Source organism: Medicago sativa, chromosome 8 (assembly GCF_051527215.1).
Source record: "Medicago sativa cultivar Bolivia chromosome 8, Bolivia_mono, whole genome shotgun sequence".
In the NCBI taxonomy this organism is placed as follows: Eukaryota; Viridiplantae; Streptophyta; class Magnoliopsida; order Fabales; family Fabaceae; genus Medicago; species Medicago sativa.
In genome coordinates this window covers 83,891,311-83,910,386 of record NC_140756.1, presented here as the reverse complement: position 1 = coordinate 83,910,386, position 19,076 = coordinate 83,891,311, and the positions used below count along the sequence as shown (strand labels likewise).

The window sequence follows — 19,076 nt, the reverse complement described above, 5'->3', positions numbered from 1 at the left end:
TGTATGTTGAAACTACCGGTAAGTTTTCTAAGGTCACGTCTATGGTGGCCACCATAATAAGGTGGTCCACAAGAGACCACTAAGTGCAATGTTTAACAACCATTTGATCAGTCTCATCCTCACTTACCCATCACGATCTACAATAACAATAAAGCTCATTTTCCCACGTTATTGATTTCTCGCGCGCTCTATTTTATTCAGATTATATAATTCGAACGGTATAAACACCCCATAAAAACTTCTAAAACACTTCAAAACATTTCAACACACAAGAAACTCATATGGTGGGGAAAAGCAATGGCCTAACAATAACTCTTTCTAGATTTTCATACCCATTTTCAGCAATCTGATTTGACCATCTGGAATGAATCGACGCTCACCGAGCGCCGATGTGAGGGGTGTGTTCAAAGCCGCTGCAGTTTCCACCACGCCACCTAATTTCGTTGCTATCATTATTACGTTCTTACGTCAGCAGTGAATATCATATTTTTTTGTTCGTGAAATAAAATTAAACAAGTTTTATTGGTTGCAGGATAATTGTTGAACAGCTCTTTCTTCTTATGAACGACCTATTATGGTGGCTCACCACATAAATATTTACATTTCAGGAGTAAATAAATATTTACCTTTCACATGTAATACATTATAAAATGTTCTGCAATAATTTGAGGTACACTATAGATAAAGTGATATAAGACACTACAAAAACATAATAATACAACATAGGCATATATTAAACTATACCAACAACATCGTTTATCTATAACAATATAAAACAACTTAGATTTCATGGCCTTCTCTATAATAAACTATACCAACCGCTTTGTCAAAAAATGATTTTCCTACGCCGAATTGTCTCTGGATTTATGTTACATGATATATACTTGTTAGGAGCTTGTCAGTTACCCTTAGCATTATGCAGGTAACCTTTCTCTTTCAGGTACCAAAATGCAGCCTCAGCTGCACTATCCGCTGAATCTTTCTTCTTTGGCAGAGGTTCCCCAATAAACTCGATAATCATATTTGAGGCCTCTTCTATCTCCATTGTCACCATGCAAGTGAATCTAAAATGAAGCAAAGGTAGTCAACACATGATCCTTGATATCGTGTTGCACAACATACCACCGAAAGTTAATATACCAAGCGATAAACACCGAAAGTTTTTTATGTTGCACAACATCACTGTCCATGCATCAACAATAGGAGCTATAAAGTTGTCATGGTGGTTGAAGTAAAAGAGTTAAGGAGACGATCATATTTAATCTTTCCTTTTCTAGTAAATATAGGAGTTGAATAGTTTCCTTATTTTGATTGTATTCCCTAGGCTATTTACAACCTCATGTATTTTTGTATCGCATGAATGATTAATACAGAGAATTTCACAAAAAATGGGTACAGATACATGTTTATATCAAAAAGATTAATAATTAAAACAAAAAAGATATTGAGGGACTCACAACTTAAGGTGGTCTGGTCCCTCTTCCTTGCAGCAGTCAAATGAAGGAGGTTTCCAGTAATTAGCAGCACATAATTCATACAATCGCGATCTTGCTGTTATTTTGTACCAAATAATGTGAAAAAATAGTTAGAATCAATGGAACAGAGGTGCCGGCTCCAGTATTTGGCACAACAAAACTACTACAGTTTTTATATTACCTGTCCTTGCCAAGTCGCTGCCACAATCCCGATTTTGAACGGTTTCACTAAGCTTTCCCTTAGAAGAAGATTGAAGAAGATGAGCGACACGTATAACACACGAGGAGGATGCATCTGATACATCCCGAATAGGGCAGATTTCTGCATTAGACTTGTTGCATAGGTCTCCATTAACCATTACTTGTTCGATGGTAGTAGTATCTTTTACATCAATGGGAGTTTCATCAAAGCCAATGAGTTTTGGTTCCGTCTTATATGTTGATTTCAGAACGTCTTCCAAAGTTTTTGTCCTCAGTTTCAAGCCTTGAGCCTGCACATTCACACCCATGGTGACTCAAATCATACAGTAAAATACAGGCAATCTGAAGTAGCTGAAAAAGTTAAAATGAGGATGGAAATATAAGAAAACTAAGCATATTTATTTCACCTTCAACTTTGAAAATAGTAGTTGTGAAGCAACTTTAGCAGCTTCTTTTTTATTATGGCTGGCCGCAGAAACTTTTTCATCTACACCGTCCCCAGTCACTTTAGCCTCAACTGAAAAAGTTTTAGCTAGTTTTGATGTCAAAAGCTCCAATTCCAAATTATGAGATTGGCAAAGTTCTTGCAAATCCCTAACAGGACTAAGCTGTAAACTTGATGAAAATTTCATGATTGGGTCCAAGAATGATGTCATAATCTTCCAAACTTTGTTCAAATCAAATCCTGAATCAAGAAGAACGGCACCAATACAAGATTCCACCAAATCACCTAGGGCCTGAAACAATCCATAATGTCCATTTAAACCCCATATATATTTAATGCAAAGTTACACAGCAATACGAACCCATCAAAACTTTGAAACGGATACAAACATTATACTTAAGGAACATCGTATTTGATATGATAAAAAGGTCACAATATCTACCTTGGGACTATTTGGCTCTCCATTTTTGTCACAGTCTGATACAGGTCTTTTAATATAGTCCGCATACTTTTTTATTGCCCTGGTCAGAGCACTTGAATCACATAGAAGAAATTCATGAAAACAGCGATCTACTGCCACACAGGCAAATGCCTTATTATTGACAGACAACGATCTCAGATCTGTCAGTTGGCCAGGCTTTAGTTTGGGATAAGCTGAGTATAGATATGACGTAATCAAATAATCCAAGACAGCATCTCCAAGAAACTCCAGTCTCTGCAAAGATTTATCAGGTTTTTAAAACTGAAGATCAAAATGTACCAATAGAATTCCGACCAAGAGCTATAAAGTAGAGATAATAAATCTTATCTAAAGTAAAAAATTGGGAGCCAAAAGAAAAATGATTACCTGATAACAGCCTCCTCCATGCTTATTATACGAAGGATGTACAAATGCCTGAAGAAGTAGGCCCTTATGAACAAAGTGATGCCCTAACTTTCCTTCAAGGGAGGGAATGTCTACTTCACTAGAAAGAGGAAAATAGCCAACACTTCCAGTGCAAATATTAACAACTTGCGAGGCTTCAAAATTTACTTGTATGCCAATCCATGTAAGAAAGGCAATTGCAGCTTTAAATCCACTGTCGACTATGAATGCTCCCACAAGAGCTTCAACCACATCAGAAATTGTTTTCCTATGCAACCAATGGTGATTTTTATTACAACGAATTTGAGTTGCACTCCTTTTCTCCTCACCAGAATCTAAACATAAGTGGATGCTGTCTTCAGTTTCCTTCGTACAAACTCTTGGGCAAGGACGGCCTAATGCATAGAACTGGATGGGATCAAGTGCCTGGTCACGTACATAGACCTGGAAGAGAGAACAAGGATATAAACATTAAACAACTTAAGTCATTAAATAAAAATAGGCATTTTAAAGCTTGAAAGTTGACCTCAAGATAGAAAGAATGATAATACTTTCTTATTTAGGTAATGAAAAAGCATGAAATATGACTTTACCTGCAAATTGCGCTTAATAGCCAACTTAAGCAAATTGGAATTATTTACAATATTGGAACGCTTGCTGGTAAGGTCTCCTTCATGAAAGCTGTCGTGCAACAGAAAAAAATGGCGTGCGACAGCAAATTTAAGGAAAGCGTCACCGAGCACTTCAAGTCTTTCAAGGGAAAAGCGCTCTTGACACTGCTCGGTGGTGAGAGCCTCTAGAACCTGGTAGTTATTCATAATTGTTAGTAGCTCTAAACTACAAATATAACGTGTACAATATAAGCACTGCAACAGTTTGTTGAAAAGGAATAACACATGCATTTACTAAGGCCTTACCCTATGGGCACTAATTTCAGCTGCCTCTGGGAAGGAGGAAGATAACTGGTTCCTCAGTTCAATGGCAACCAGCAAGTTTCCAAGACGATGCATAATTGAAGGTAGCAAAGATATGGAACTGCCAATATCCTTTGAAAAGCCTATTATTTTCAGTTCGCATAGCTCAGGAGGAAAATAAACAAAGTGTTCCTCCAGCTCATGTGGTTCTGTGACAGAAAAATTAAAATCTACAATCATTTAGAGAAGAATCTGAAGAATTATCAAAATACAATATAAATCCAAAATCCAGATGTCTGTCAATGCAAAAACATAAAGAAATACACATGCATTGGTAGATTATCATTGATATTTATGGTAGCATATAATGTATATATGTTAGAAGCAATCTAATTTGGGATTAAATGCTTTTACATCGTTGGAATTAATATTAACACCAATTTTGACTGTGTGGGCTGATTGTGTGTGAACTGTTTCCTACACCCAAGTCTATCCCTATTGTTGTTCAATTTCTTAAGTTGTCAGTGGCATCAGATAGGTTTCGACCTATCCCTACCAAAAACCCATCAATGTGCTGCACCTACTGCGCTACTAATCGACAAATCCCTGCCACAAATGTTTCTGGCAACCATTCAAGTCCACCCCCCCCCCCCCCCCCAAGTTAATGTACAAAGCCAAATATTTATCTTAAACTAGTTGCCATGGCTTCATAATTTTATTCGTTACTATATGTACACCTACACAAACTACTGGACCTGAAATGTGGAAAAAATGACAAAGCAAAGACACTCTGCTGGCTTGTAAAAAATCATGTCAAAAAATTTAATTACCAAGACAAACAAAATTGAAGACACAAAGAATAGGTTATTCAACACAGTACCAGCATCATCCGCATTCTTTCGATCGTGTAGTAGGTTGTGCAAATTGAAGAGTTGTTTTGCATGCAGAAGTGGTTGTTCAGGGCGTTTGAGATTAATGGAAAACCTGACATCCAAGCATGCAAGGTTTGTTTCGTCAAATATCAGTACAAATATATGATATTCCAAATTACATATACAAAACTTCTGATGTCTGATTCTATCAGTTAATCAGGAAGTTTTAAATATCTCTCATAAATCTAAACATTTTCATTAATAAAAAAAATATGGAGATGGAAAACCAAAAGTGAAATAACAATGAATCAGTAATAATAATAATTAATAGACAGATACCTACTTTTCATTTAAGTGGTCCACGAAGCTTGAAGTTTCTGAATTTTTATGAAGACTGAATCCATTCTTTTCATAGATAACATTTGTGACAAAAAGAACTTGGTATGTGGAACATACACTAAACTATTCTCAACATCTGTAATACTTCTGTAACCATTGGCAAGTAGCAGATGATTATCCATAGAGGTAACGATTTTATCTGAAGTAACTTCTGGATGCCTGAAAATTGGTGAACTAAGGCATCTCTTCACTGTCTTCCAGTCTACTTTCATCACATCATCATATTCTTTCAATATGACTGGAAGCAAAAGGTAGAAGGTTGATGTGCTTGTGTGAGATTTAGCACCCAATTCTACAAACTTGGAAACAAATTCTAATCTATCGAGAATAATTTTGAGGAACATTTCTTGAAAATTCTCCGCCATCTTAATCTGCAAGATGGAAAAGCCCAATCGTTAACTTCAATTTTTTTTTCTTTTTAATTTTTTGTTAAAAGAGTTACTCACATCATCTTTGTTGAATTCTACAACTCCAAATGGAATAAATTTTGTCATCACGGATCTACCGTGAGCAAGATGAAGATCAAGTTCCAGTTTCTCTGCCTCCATTGGAAGACGAGTCATGATGAATAAACCGAAATTTTTATAGACCCTATCCTTTGGAGTGGGGGAAAATTTAATGTAGTAAGAGTTGAGACGGACAGTTTTCTCATTTTTCCATGACTGTCCAAACACAGAAGGAACTCGCATCTCATATAATTCTCCTCTTGAAATGTCATCTGCAGATAAAGGAAAATTAATATAGCACTCACTGCATAGCCATATTGTTACATCCCTAGAGCCATAAGTTAATAGTAATCAACATAGTAATAGTACTACAACTGAAAATGGATAAAAAAAATTCCTCAACAAGCTTAGAAGCATGCAAAGACGCATAGAAGAGTTTAGTTTTAATCCACTGCGTGTGTAAGCTTTTACCCTATCTTCTTATCATGTGTTACCACATCATCTAAAGCTTTTACTATGATAATAACTGCCTAAGAGAAAAAAATCTTTCAGTGATCTGGCAACACATGAATGGATTATGGTGCAAGTTTTCACACCGACAATGAATCAACACTAAACAATCCAGAGAAAAGGGCGACACAGAGTTTAAAAAGTCTAAATATGATCAGCATGGAGGATTAGTCACTCTCCTTACACTCATAGACAAGTTATCATGCTCAACACTTAATTTCAAAATATAATGTATACAGTACATTTCTGACAGCCTAGTGAAAGATAATGAAAGCAATGACTAATCAAAGTGCAGCTGAAGTTTTACCTGCATACTCATCTGAATTAGAAGAACCCAAAACCTTTTCCGGCTCTGCATCATTTTGCCTTGGCAAAAGACAATCATTCAAAGCACCTAATTTATGCAGTTCTTCAATTGCTTTCAGGCAAGCATCTCTTTTCGCATCTTCCATAGACAATTGTGACGTACCGACAATTTGGTGTATAGGAGCATTGGAAGGCAAAGTTATTTGGCAGACAGTCCCTCCTAAATCATCAAAGTAAAAGAAATTTGGCCGGGGATCAAAGAACCTGAAAAGATAGATTAGCAACATTTTAAGACACATAAAATTTGCACTTCATTTCCCCGAAACTCCTTAGTGGAATATATTTTGGGTCAAACAAAGGTCAAAGCTTAAATAAGCCCATACTCATCATGCGGAAGCTTTGAACAATACTGGTAGAGCAATGAGATACTATATGCCGAACTGACAGAGGCACCAGATGAATCAACTCTGAATGTTTTTTCTACAGGGATGTCGTATGTCTCACTGGATGTTCTGTCAGTAATTTCTGTATTCATTCGGGACTCATCTTTCTCAAAACCATCAATAATGGCTAATTCCTTCTCATTTCCACTGCAAAAATAAGATTCCATAAATAACCAGAAGGACGGATTTGCATAGATTCCTTTTAAAATCTCTAAATTGTAAAGATACCTGTCAACCAAAAATGCATATTCTGAATGAGGCATGCGTGCACGGCCTCTTGACTGTATAAAGCTGGCAACAGTTTCTGGAAGATCGAACCGTATGACAAGGCAACATGTCTGAATATCAAGCCCTTCTTCACCGACACTGGTGGCAACCAATAAATTCAGCTGTGAACAGTGTAATCCAAATAAGCATGTTACCACCACTCAACTCTTTGACAAGATATGATATATATTACATAAATAAGCCAGCAACAAAATTACTTTTATCTGTATTTAAGTTTCATTTCCTAACACCAACTATGCTTGGAATACATGCAGAGAAGCAAAAGACAATTTATATTATCTCCGATAGTGTTCGAAGGTTCTAAAAACGGAAATGAAGTGAAAGACTAGATAAAATGCCATTTTGCCTTCCCTAAAACAGACACCCTTCTCTCTTAACCCTCTCTGCTCATCTCTTCGCATCTTTCACCCTATCTATCGACCCTCTGTTTGCATCAAGTCACCTGCATCCTTTCCCATCACGCTTGACTTTCTCTGTTGTGGTTGGTTGGAAGCTATTGCACTCCTTGCTACAAGCCTATGTTTTACAATCTTGCAAACCCCCTCCCGATCCTAGATGGGGTCTTGACCTTAACAACATTGCTAGCCAGAGGATAATCTTTTGTTGTAAATTATTGATTTTCTTCCATTCCCGCAATCAATGTTATTCTATTATTTTATATTGATAATGAATGCATATATGTAGTTTATTGGTGCCCTATAAAGAAGAAACTTTTGAAGATACTTATGTATTAATAGCTGTAATTAATACTATGGTGAATATGAACTTGTGCTGAGACAGTGACACAGTTACAGCACACCCTTAACTGTGTTTGCCTTCCAAAGTGAACCATAAAAAATGATAGCCATGAGCTATAGAGTGACCATTTCAAGACCAAGAAGCTAATGTGGGGACAAGAAGTACACCCCTATCATTAGTCATTATAAATAAGCATACATGTGCAGTAGTATGGCTTAACTCTTTACTCATCAAACTGAATAAAAAATTAGCATACAAAATCTTACAAACTATTCAATTCTCACAATAACATATTTCAAAGTTAACGAGTGAAATACAAAAATAATTACTCTTACCTCTCCAGAGCGAAACTTCTCAACAATTGCATTCATGGTCTTCCGTGACATAATCTTAGCTCCAGAATGGACTCCTACAAGAAAACCGCTCTTCCATTGCCTTAGAAGCTCGAGCTTCTGTAGTATGAATGACAGAGATCTTGCAGTCACAATTCTGTTGACAAAAATTATACACTTCATGTTCTGCTGCAACCTGAAATTGGAACATTTGATCAGAATGTATAAATCGATTTCATAATCAAGCCATAGTTAGTCAAATTTGGTTATATACATTAGACGTATGCTATATAAAAACATGTCTGAAAAAAATTGTTAAAAGAAACCAACCTGAAACTGGTCAGTATCCCAATGAGGCGTAGTAGCTTTGCAGAGAAAAAGGGCTCTTTTAATATTTCCAAAGAAGATGGATCAGATACGCTGTCACCTACAGAATCGAAAAATAAAACAAAAAACATCTAAGTATAATATATACATCCTAAAAGAACTCTGATCTAACAAACAATGCATCAATGAAATAAAGCAGCCCAGTTCCCATCCTAGCTCAAGAAACGTCTCTGCCGACATATCACAGCGAAAACCTCTAAACCGCCGCAACCTCCTTATGTGAAATCTCTTTAATTGATTCATCTACTTAACTTAGCACAAAATTGAAATAAAAAAATAAATTCAGAACTGACCTTTATTAATCAAGGAAATCACACTCGATTTTGAAATAGAAAAAATGTCACCGACGAACGACCAAACAAAGGCCATTGTAGTTAACATGAAATTGAAATCATCACCAACGAATAAAATCAGACCGCAACGATGCAGCATTGATTGGATTTGGGTTGATATTTGACGGTGGGAGGAAATAGCCGCGAAAAGTGAAAGGGTTGTAGTTTGTCCGAAACCCTAATGTGAAAGTGATGATGTGCAGCAATGAATTGTACTTGTATGCTTGGTTTGGATGAGAAAAGAGGATTTCACTTGTGTGACATAATGTCACATGACATTGGCCAATTGAAGTGTGACATGTGGCAATACAATTTTTTTAAACATAAAAATATGTGAAAGAGAGAGAGAGTAGTCGAATTGGCTTATGTGTCACAGCTGGATTGGCCAATGTCATGTGGCTCAATGGTACACAGGTGGAGTCCGAGAAAAGAAGGTAGAAAGAAAGAAAGTAAGAGGAAAGAATGTTGAAGGAATGAAAGTGAGTAGAAAGTGAGATAATTTTTTGGTTGTTTGGTAGGAGTGAAAGTGAATAAATTGTGAGAGGAAAGAAAGATGTATATTTAGTAAATGACATAACTACCCTTATATAAGAAAATGAGATATTAATGTTACTATTTTTTTTATATGTATACTAGCATATTCTGTGAAGCTCCGATACTTCAAAATGGATGACGTATCGTATCCCCGCATATCCCGCACCGATACCTGCCCGATACTTCCCGATACGTATCGAAGAGTATCCGAAGATTAAATTTTATTTTTTAACAAAATAATTATACGATACTTCCCGATACGTATCGGAGAGCATCCGATAATTATCTGCACCAATATCCGCCTCAATACTTCCCCATTAATGTTAACTAAAATAATTTAACTCTTGAGTATAGTGTTTCTTTTTTGGATTGATATAGTATAACACTAACAATGTTCCTTTTGGATATAGTATAGCACTTATGGTGCTCTTTGGGATATATTATGTATGTAATTGACTAATCATCACTCTCTTAATTGTCAATATTATTTATATTTATGTTGATGTACTACGAGCCTATGATTGGTTTCTTTTGTTTGTTAATATATTTGCATATTAAAAAAAATGGTTATAATTATATTGTACATTTAATTATATAATTTTTTTATTAACGTATCTCAGCCGTATCGTATCTTGATTTTTGAAATTTTCCCGTATCGACGTATCGGTGCATATCGTATCCGTATCGTATCTCGTATCCAGGCTTCACAGATGTATAGTAAAATGTATATAGTAAATGACATAACTACCCTTATATAACATCATTTTAAATGGAAGCACAATTAACAGTCCATGGATATAGAAAAAATTATCAAAAACAACAACTCGGAAATTCAGCAACAGTAATGACACAATTCAAAGACCATCAAGCAATATTATAACCTGTCATGGATTTGGAAGTAAATAGTTCAGCAGCCTTTGCAAGATATTTATCACGTACAGACTCATCGCTTGAAATTCCTTCTGCCCCAACTAATGCATGCCTCTCAGAATGATCACCGCTCAAAAGAATACGGGTAGCCTTGGAAGGTGAACATGAAAATTAAAGAAGGAAAAAGAACAAAATTAAAACAGCAAGTTCTGAATTAAAACAAATAGAGATAAACAACTGACAAGCTAAAATATTATGTAGGAAATCAAACTTGATCTGAAAACTCACCATAAGTATCATTATATTAGATAACATATACAGTAAGATATAATAGTATAATAATTACATAATACATAGTCAATATTTAAGCAATAAATATTTTCAATATCTTTGTTACCTTTGCTTTTTTTATGGTTTTGAATAAGAAAAATTATGTAGTTGTAAGTACAATTATAGATATTATTCCTCATTGCTCCCTAAATTTTCCATACTCGCCCCCAACAATAAATCAGAAATAGATGAAAGCTATGGATATAAGCATATTCTCTTAGATATGAGAAGAATAAAAATGGCATTAACTATTACAACCTAAACAACAAATGTAGCAGGGACGCCACAAACAAAACAAGAGCCCCAGAACAACTAGTGAAGAAGAGAAGACAAAACAGCATCCAAGGTAGGTTTCTGCTTCATATTTCAAGAGGCAATTTAAACAAGCCATGCCCAATAACAAAAAAAAAATGCACTCTGTATAATACTAGTACAATAAAAAAACTGTACTTGCAGACACCAATAGACACCATGAATGATAATAATAATCTTTTTTTCAATAGCACATATATGCCTTGTAATCAATCCATGAGTTTTACCTGCAATGCTCCCCAAATGCCAAGACTTCTAAGAGAAAAGACCACATTCTCATGCACCCGGTTGAGAAGTTTCTTTGAGCTCATCCGCTTCTGGTGATCTTCTATGCTCCTACCAAGGGTTTTTATGAACTGCTAACATGAAATAAAGCAGTCATTGGGTAAACCTTGTTCACCTAATCGTCTTACGATCCACAACAGACAACAAAATTGTACCTGGCATTTAATCTCCTCAATTTCACAGTACAAGCTAGTTTCCATACTTGCAGTCGAACTATAACGATATATACGAACTGCAGGACTGGTCACAAAAGATTGCAATGCCTCGTCGTCAACTGAGTATACCTACAAACAATATCCAAATCATTAGGATAAGCAACAAAGACCAACATCTAAACAGTACGACTAGGTAATTATTCACAAGAGCTCTTCATCAATATATCGGCTTCACCCATGTTATCAATGGAAAGAACATTTGCTTTCTTGCACACAGGACAATAAGGCAAAAGTTTTACACCAGATTTACAAGACAAGCTACGAATGATGCTCTCGAAGTTAAGCTGTTTGACATATGAATATTGCTAGCAAGACACTAACACACACTTTTCAATTATTAGCTAAAATTTATTTGGGATCCACGTGATTTGGTGGAACCCATATGAATTTAGACCAATAAAAGAGAGAGTGTTGAGAAATGTGTGAAAGAGAGTGGATTGCTGGCACTCCTCTTTGGCATATAATGCTATGCAAACCTTACCTTAGCATCAAGCATTTGTTCAAGACTATTAATGCTTTTTGGTAGATTTGCTTCAGTAGAAGCACCTGAAAATGAAAACATGTTAAGTTCAGAAACTGGACAAGAAATTCACTTATTTATAGTAAACTTCAGTACTTCTAGCATTCAGCACAGGCACTTTATCTCCAAGAGTACACATAAAACAATAAGCATCAAAATAAAGAATACACTATCGGGTAAAGGAGTGAAAAAAATAGATGATGTGGCTAATTAGTATTGGAGTGTATTAAACGAGTGTGTCGAGGGGCCCTAGCATTTATCATAACTAATTTATTTCAACTGTTGTGACTTTCGCGATTTTCCCGCGATGCTATAATGCTATCTTAGGGATTTGATCTTTTCTTTAATAAAATAGGGTTAATGCTTTGTCTTTGGTAACAAATCACGTCATAACACACTATATCACATTATATTCAGAGTCTGGAAACTTTTCCCTCCTTCCCTACCAAAATCCTAAAACATCAAGAATATCAAAAATAATTAAGTCAGGAAAAAGTAGTAGCAAGTTTTTAAAGATAAACATTATTACTTTACCTTTTCCTACAACGGGGAAGCAGTCATGCCAAATATACGGGGAACCTTTGTGGAATTATTTTTGTAGAAGACCTAAAAAATTGCAAAATCAAAACATTGTAATCGTGAAATTAAAAAGAAACTGTAAATGGAAAGGTTTTTTATTCATAAAAATGTGTAACATTCTCCATTATGAATGTATTTGACAAAAGAGAAACATACTTTCATGATTTCAGCATAAGAATGACTGCTTTTGACTTGAGCATGATGGCATTCATCGAAAATCAAAAGTGCGATCATCTCCATCTTGATGAAACAATGAGATAATTTGTGAACTAATATTTCTGGGGTCATGACAAGAACCTGAGACGGGGGAAAACAAGAACACGGTTCAATTTTAGCAAACACTGTTGGATGAAAAAATTTAACTCAACAGATATATAGATCCTGATATATTGATTTGATTGCCTCGATGGAATTAAATAGTTTTTCACCAACTTTCTTTCAACAGATTTTATTTCAAGTTGTCGTAACAGCAACACATAGAAAAATAATACAATCAACATGATTTAACTAGCAATGTCACCTCATTCTGTTCGATCTCCTCCTCCCAATGTTGACGAGATTTTGTGCCCTTGGAACTTCCACAGTAAGTTCCAACTTCAAAATCAGTAGAGTCAGATATCACCTTTGCTTGCTATAGATAAATAAAAATGGAATGACCAACAAGCTCAAATTAGTTAAAACAAAAAATTCAAAGAGAGATTGTTAAATACAAGAACAAATCAATTCACCAGATTCATGCATTAAATGACAACACCATAACAATTATGTCACATAAAATTCATAATTCTATCGTTAATGTAATTTTTCACTCGACAGGATCAAGGGGAATTTAACTCCGTCCAAACCAAATCACAGGGATTTCAATCATATTGCAAAACCCCCACCTCCCAAATATGCAACAGCTCACCTGATGAACTAGAGCAACGGTAGGTGCAAGAAAGACGCATACATCCTTGTTCGGCTTCTTGATCAAATGCCTCATCTCGTGCATGAGCAACACAGCAATGTGTGTCTTCCCACATCCTGTTCCCAAATAAACAATAATATTTTCCTCCATAGCTTTTTTGCATAAATCCAATTGATACCTTCCAAAAGATCAAAACATTCATAAGATTCTCTATAATTTCACAATACAAGCAAAGAATCAAAATCATGAGCAAACCCAACATCATCACATCAAATTTCATAATAAAAACAACCAAGAAAACAAAATCAACATGCCCAACTGAAAATAAACGTAGTAGAGTGAAGAAAAACAAAAAGGGTATGAAAAAGTGACTTACTTTCTAGCAATTTTGGTGGGATCTTTTTTGACTAGAGAAGACTCAACGTCAAGGGAAGGAGTTTTTTCATGATCGGAGGTCTCCGGCGGAAACTGAACGGAAGCAGCGGTGGAGGATTCACCGTACGGCATTGTGAATGATTTATTCTAGTGACTGAGATTAGAGAGAGATGATGATGAAAACAAGTACGAGGGTTTTGTCCTCTTTTTGTTTTTGGAACAGAACAAGAATATGAAAAGAGTGATGTTTGGTTTAGTTCACTGACTTGACTTTATAGACAAACCTATGTCAGCAAGAACAAACAACAATTGAACTGAGTGACCCACCCAACACTGATTCCCTCGCGCTTTTTATATACGCATGTTTTTCGCTTAGTTTAGTTTTTTTATTTTATTTTATTGCAATATACGGGGGTGGCCCGAGAAAGAAAAAAGGCGGTGATCGTTGTCGCATTCGCGCCATCTTTGATCATAACGATAAACTAATTTGAGCCGGACAATGTTCAACCTTCCTTTCGTTTTATGTTCGTCAAAGTATTTGTACATCTATCTACTTCACGTTAAAAGTAACAAACTTTTGTATTTCATTATACCTCGGGTGGACGCTTAATCTTCTCGAATAAGCTTTTGTCTATGATACTCCCCCTCGCTCTCCATTAGGTAAGCAAATAGTTGCTACTTGAGAATTAATATGAACCTCGACGGCTTTGTATCTATGCGTCCAAGCTAACCGTAATCTTTCGATGTTCCCGTCTCACTCGCTTTCTATTTATTTATATTAATATTATTTTATGAAGAATAAATTAAATTACCGAATCAAACTAGACTATATGATGCCCCTAAATCTTCGAACAAAATAGTAGTTAAGAAAAACAAACAACATTTGAGGGAACTCATTTGTAGGACGGGGAATGATCCTTACCGTAACGCCCCATTTTTATTCTAATATTTTAGTAGATGTGTGAATATTTTATATATGACTTTAATTGCTATATAAATGATTTTATGTGAAATATATGTTTTATATGATTTTTATATGAAATATGTTATGATGCAATTTTATTATATGAATATTGGGGTTGTGTATTATTTAAATGAATGTTGTTATTATTTGATAGAAATAATATGAGAAATAGAAATATTATAGAAATAGTATTTATTTTTGGTTAATGGGAATTAAGTGGAAATTAATAGAAATTAAGGGAGTTGGGTGAGAAAAGAAAAGAGAGATATTTTTGAAGTAAAAAGAAAGAAAAAGGGAGAGAAACATTTTCACGTGAAAACATTAGAAGAAAACACTCGCTTTTGGAGAGAAAACCTAGAAGAGGCAAAGAGAGAGCTAGGAAGGAATCGATTACGGTAGCTTGTCGTTTGGTGTTGCCGAATTAAGGTAAGGGTGGGATTCCTTTCAATAATCTTGATATATAATTTGAAAATTGATGAAATTGTTGTTCTTGAGTTTAGGGTTTGAGAGGTTATGTTAGATGATAATTTATGATAAAACATGTTGTTTAATTGTATGAATATAGGTTGTTTTACCCCTATGATGTATACTAAACCTGTAAACATTGTTCTAATTCATTTTGGGTGATTGGGGATCAAAAATTGGGTTTTTGGAGTGAAATCGGTCTTTCCCGTAAGCCGTGAATGTCCAAAATCGGGCCCCGAACTGCCAAAATCGGGCCCCGGGTTCCGAGCTGATTTTTCAGCTTTGGTTCGACAAAAATCGGGCCCCGAACCGCCGAAATCGGGCCCCGATTTCCCGTCACCAAAACTGGAAAACACTCACTTTTTCGCCCATTCCGTTTTGAATTAGCTTTCGGTGTAAACATAAAAGTTGTAGATAATTGAGTTAGCTTTCTAATGGCATTGGAGTGACTAGAAAATTATTTGTAGATTTTGAGTTATGATGAAAATAGTCCAAGTAGGTCTTCGTAAAACTTTAAGAAAACTTAGCATAACTAATCTCAAGTTAGTCCAAAAACTTATGGTTGGTTTCCCAACTTCAAACTTAAGTGTTAGGGATTTAGTTGAGGTGCTTTATGGATATTTGACTTATGTTCTATTGATCAAAACTTAATTGCTTCGGGGGATGTTTTAGACTTTGAGATGAATGTAATTGATTTATAAATATATGTTATGTTGTTGATTCCGTTGTTGACGTTGTTGTATCATTTAATGTCAAAGTTGGGGAGTGTGTCATAATTGTTTTAGGCACATATGTTGTTGTTGTAGTCGCCGTTGAAGTTGTATGTTGATATACACAAGTTGAGTCCATTTGCATACTCACATCCGTTTGGGGGCTTATGCCCCGGAATGTTCATCATTCAACCCGTTGGGGGCTTATGCCCCGGAATGTTTATCATTCACCTCGTTGGGGGCTTATGCCACAGGATGCTTTAACCATCCAAATTGTTGGGGGCTTATGCCCCGGAATGCTTAGCATTCAACGCGCGTAGATTGGTACCACCTCGCATGATGCATAGTTGTTGTTGTCGTAGCATTGTTGAGTAGTTGTTGTTGTCGTAGCATTGTTGAGTCGTTGTTGTTGTCGTAGCATTGTTGAGTCGTTGTTGTCGTTGTAGCATTGTCGAGTTGTCGGTGTCGTTGTGGATAATGTTGTTATTGTTGTTGTTGTACCTTGTTGCTGAAATTAATTATGTTGTTGCTTATGTATTTATTTATATACTTTATTAATGATGCATGTTGTGATATGTTGTTGTTTTCATTAATTCGATGAATTATATATTATTATTATTGGATAAGTTTCTCACCCCTTCGCGTATATGTTGCCTCGACCGTGGGTAATGTGCAGTAATGATGGCTTGTAGGTTGATTGGCTCGAAGTGTCTAGGGCTCGATACATATTAGGATGGGGATCGTCGCGAGTGTCTTCTCATTTCTTTTATGTATCACATATTTTGGAAAGGACTTGCTATTAGAATAAAGTTGAATTATGTTGTGGCCTTTGTGCCAAGATTTTTATTGATGTTGAATTTGGTTAAATTTATATTTTAAAGAATTATTCCATAGCTTTGTAAGATAATTTAAATGTTGGTATTTAAATAAATAGATATTTCCTATTTATGAAATTTTGATTAGCAGTGTGACACTCCATTGTGTGGTTACCTCGATTATAATAATTAATATTACGTTGTTGGGAGAACGGGGTGTTACACTTACCGGTTAAAATATATTAGGACATTAGTTAGTTTCGCGATAAACATAAGATGAATGTAGTCCGTGTGAGAAGCTATAATTGAGATTTAACTTTGTGGAGAAGAGGGGTGAGATAAGCATTATTTGTAAAACAAGATACTAGAACCATGTTTGTAATGATTTTTTAGTCAATCTTAAATTCCAATGTGTTGAACGTGAAGAAAAAGAGATGGTTCCATGTCAATACAAATAGTCCAAAGTTCGGTTGAGAATACGTCGCCGAGTTAAGTTAAGTTCGGTGTAGAATTTGTGCATCGGGTTAACATGTCAATCCGATGATTCCACTATACGACTCGTACTCATCGGGGTTAGCAATAAAATATATTTCCTTTTATGTGTTTGCTTTTTTTGGTGAAATATTAGATGTTTGCTAATTGCTAGTGCGAGAGATCGGTAAAAAAAATAAAATGCTTCGTTTTTAACAAGACAAATATATTCTTTCAAAAAAAAAAAAACAAGACAATTATGAATTGGTTGCTTTTTAGACTAATGTCGACAAGTATTTTGTCGTATGTGGATAAACTAATTTGAGCGGAACAATGATCATGTTTCATCAAATTGAAACCCTCCTCGCATTTTATATTCATCGAAGCATTTCTACACCTGTTTACTTCACGGTACGAGTAACAAGCTTTTGTATTTTATTATAACTCTAGCAAACGCTTAATCCTCTGTATAAGTTTTTACACGTGATACTCCCCATCACCCTCCATTAGGAAAGCAGAGAGCCGCTACTTGAGAATTAACATGAACCTCGACGGCTTTATATCTATGTGTCCAAGCTAACTGTAATCTTGTAATACTCCTGTACTCACTGCTTTTTTTTTATTGATGTATTTTCTACGAAAAATAAATTAAATTACTGAATCAAATGAGACTAGATGATGCTCCTAAATCTTGGAACAAAATAGTAGTTAGGAAAAACAAGCAACGTCTGAGGGTACTATTTATACGACAGGGAATGAACCTTACTAACTAAAATATATCAAGTCATTAGTTGGCTTCGCGTTAAACACGAGACCGGGGTAGTCCATGCAAGAAGTTAGAGTTGAGATTTAATTTCATGGAGAAAAGGGGTGAGATAAGCATTATTTGTAAAACGAGATAGAATCATGTATGTAATGATTTTTTAGTCGATCTTAAATTCCAATGTGTTGAAGGTGAAGAGAAAGGGCTAGTTATGTGCCTATATGAACAGTCCAAAGTTTGGTTGAGAAAACAACGCTAGAATCAAGTTTTGCGTAGACGTTGTACATAGAGTTACCATGTCAGTCGAATAATTCCACTATGCGGTGTACTCATCAGGTTAAAATATATTTTCTTCTACTCCCTCCGGTCACTATTATAAGCAAAAATCAACTTTTTAGGTTCATTCATTAAATGATGTATTTGGTCTATATTATTGACCAAATACATCATTTAATGAATGAACCTAAAAAGTTAACTTTTGCTTATAATAGTGAACGGAGGGAGTACGTGTTTGTCTTTTTTCGTGAAAGATTAGATGTCGGTTAATTGTAAGTGCGAGAGATTGCTCAATCGCTGATCATTTACGAAATTAAAATTTGTTGTTGAATTGAGTGAAATTATTATGAAACCTAAACACCTAAATAAAATAATAATATAATTTAATTGATACACTCCCTCCAATCTTATTTACAAAAAAACAATTGACATTTTAAATTTATTGTATAATTGATGTATCTATATACATTTTAGACGGAATACATAAATTATTCAATGAACCTCAAAAATCAATTGTTTCTTATAAATGAGATCGGAAAGAAGTACATTTTTTTCGGTGGTGTCTAAGGTTTGAACCCCGAACATTGCATATATTATATTATGCATTGTCCTTACCAATCGAACTAAGCTCACGGAGACCGAAAGAAGTACATTGTAGCATACAAAAGTTTACAAATGCATTTAATTATATCTTATCTTGTAAATAATTGTGGATAGGGTAAAGTATGTTTT

At 35.2% G+C, this 19,076-nt stretch overlaps 1 protein-coding gene across 1 annotated transcript; it reads right to left on the bottom strand.

The window, feature by feature from the left end:
* Positions 1 to 602: 602 nt before the first annotated feature.
* DCL4 (dicer-like 4) lies at positions 603 to 14,126 on the bottom strand. The gene is given in 26 exon segments (XM_085732707.1): positions 603 to 1,064; positions 1,458 to 1,551; positions 1,657 to 1,966; positions 2,084 to 2,413; positions 2,564 to 2,836; positions 2,969 to 3,430; positions 3,580 to 3,789; positions 3,904 to 4,109; positions 4,781 to 4,884; positions 5,116 to 5,206; positions 5,209 to 5,542; positions 5,618 to 5,889; positions 6,435 to 6,697; positions 6,817 to 7,023; positions 7,105 to 7,265; positions 8,238 to 8,430; positions 8,565 to 8,661; positions 10,369 to 10,507; positions 11,227 to 11,355; positions 11,440 to 11,568; positions 11,981 to 12,075; positions 12,541 to 12,625; positions 12,755 to 12,895; positions 13,119 to 13,229; positions 13,506 to 13,683; positions 13,882 to 14,126. Coding segments are annotated over 26 exon segments (4,911 nt in total). The 5' UTR covers positions 14,013 to 14,126; the 3' UTR covers positions 603 to 898.
* Positions 14,127 to 19,076: the final 4,950 nt, after the last annotated feature.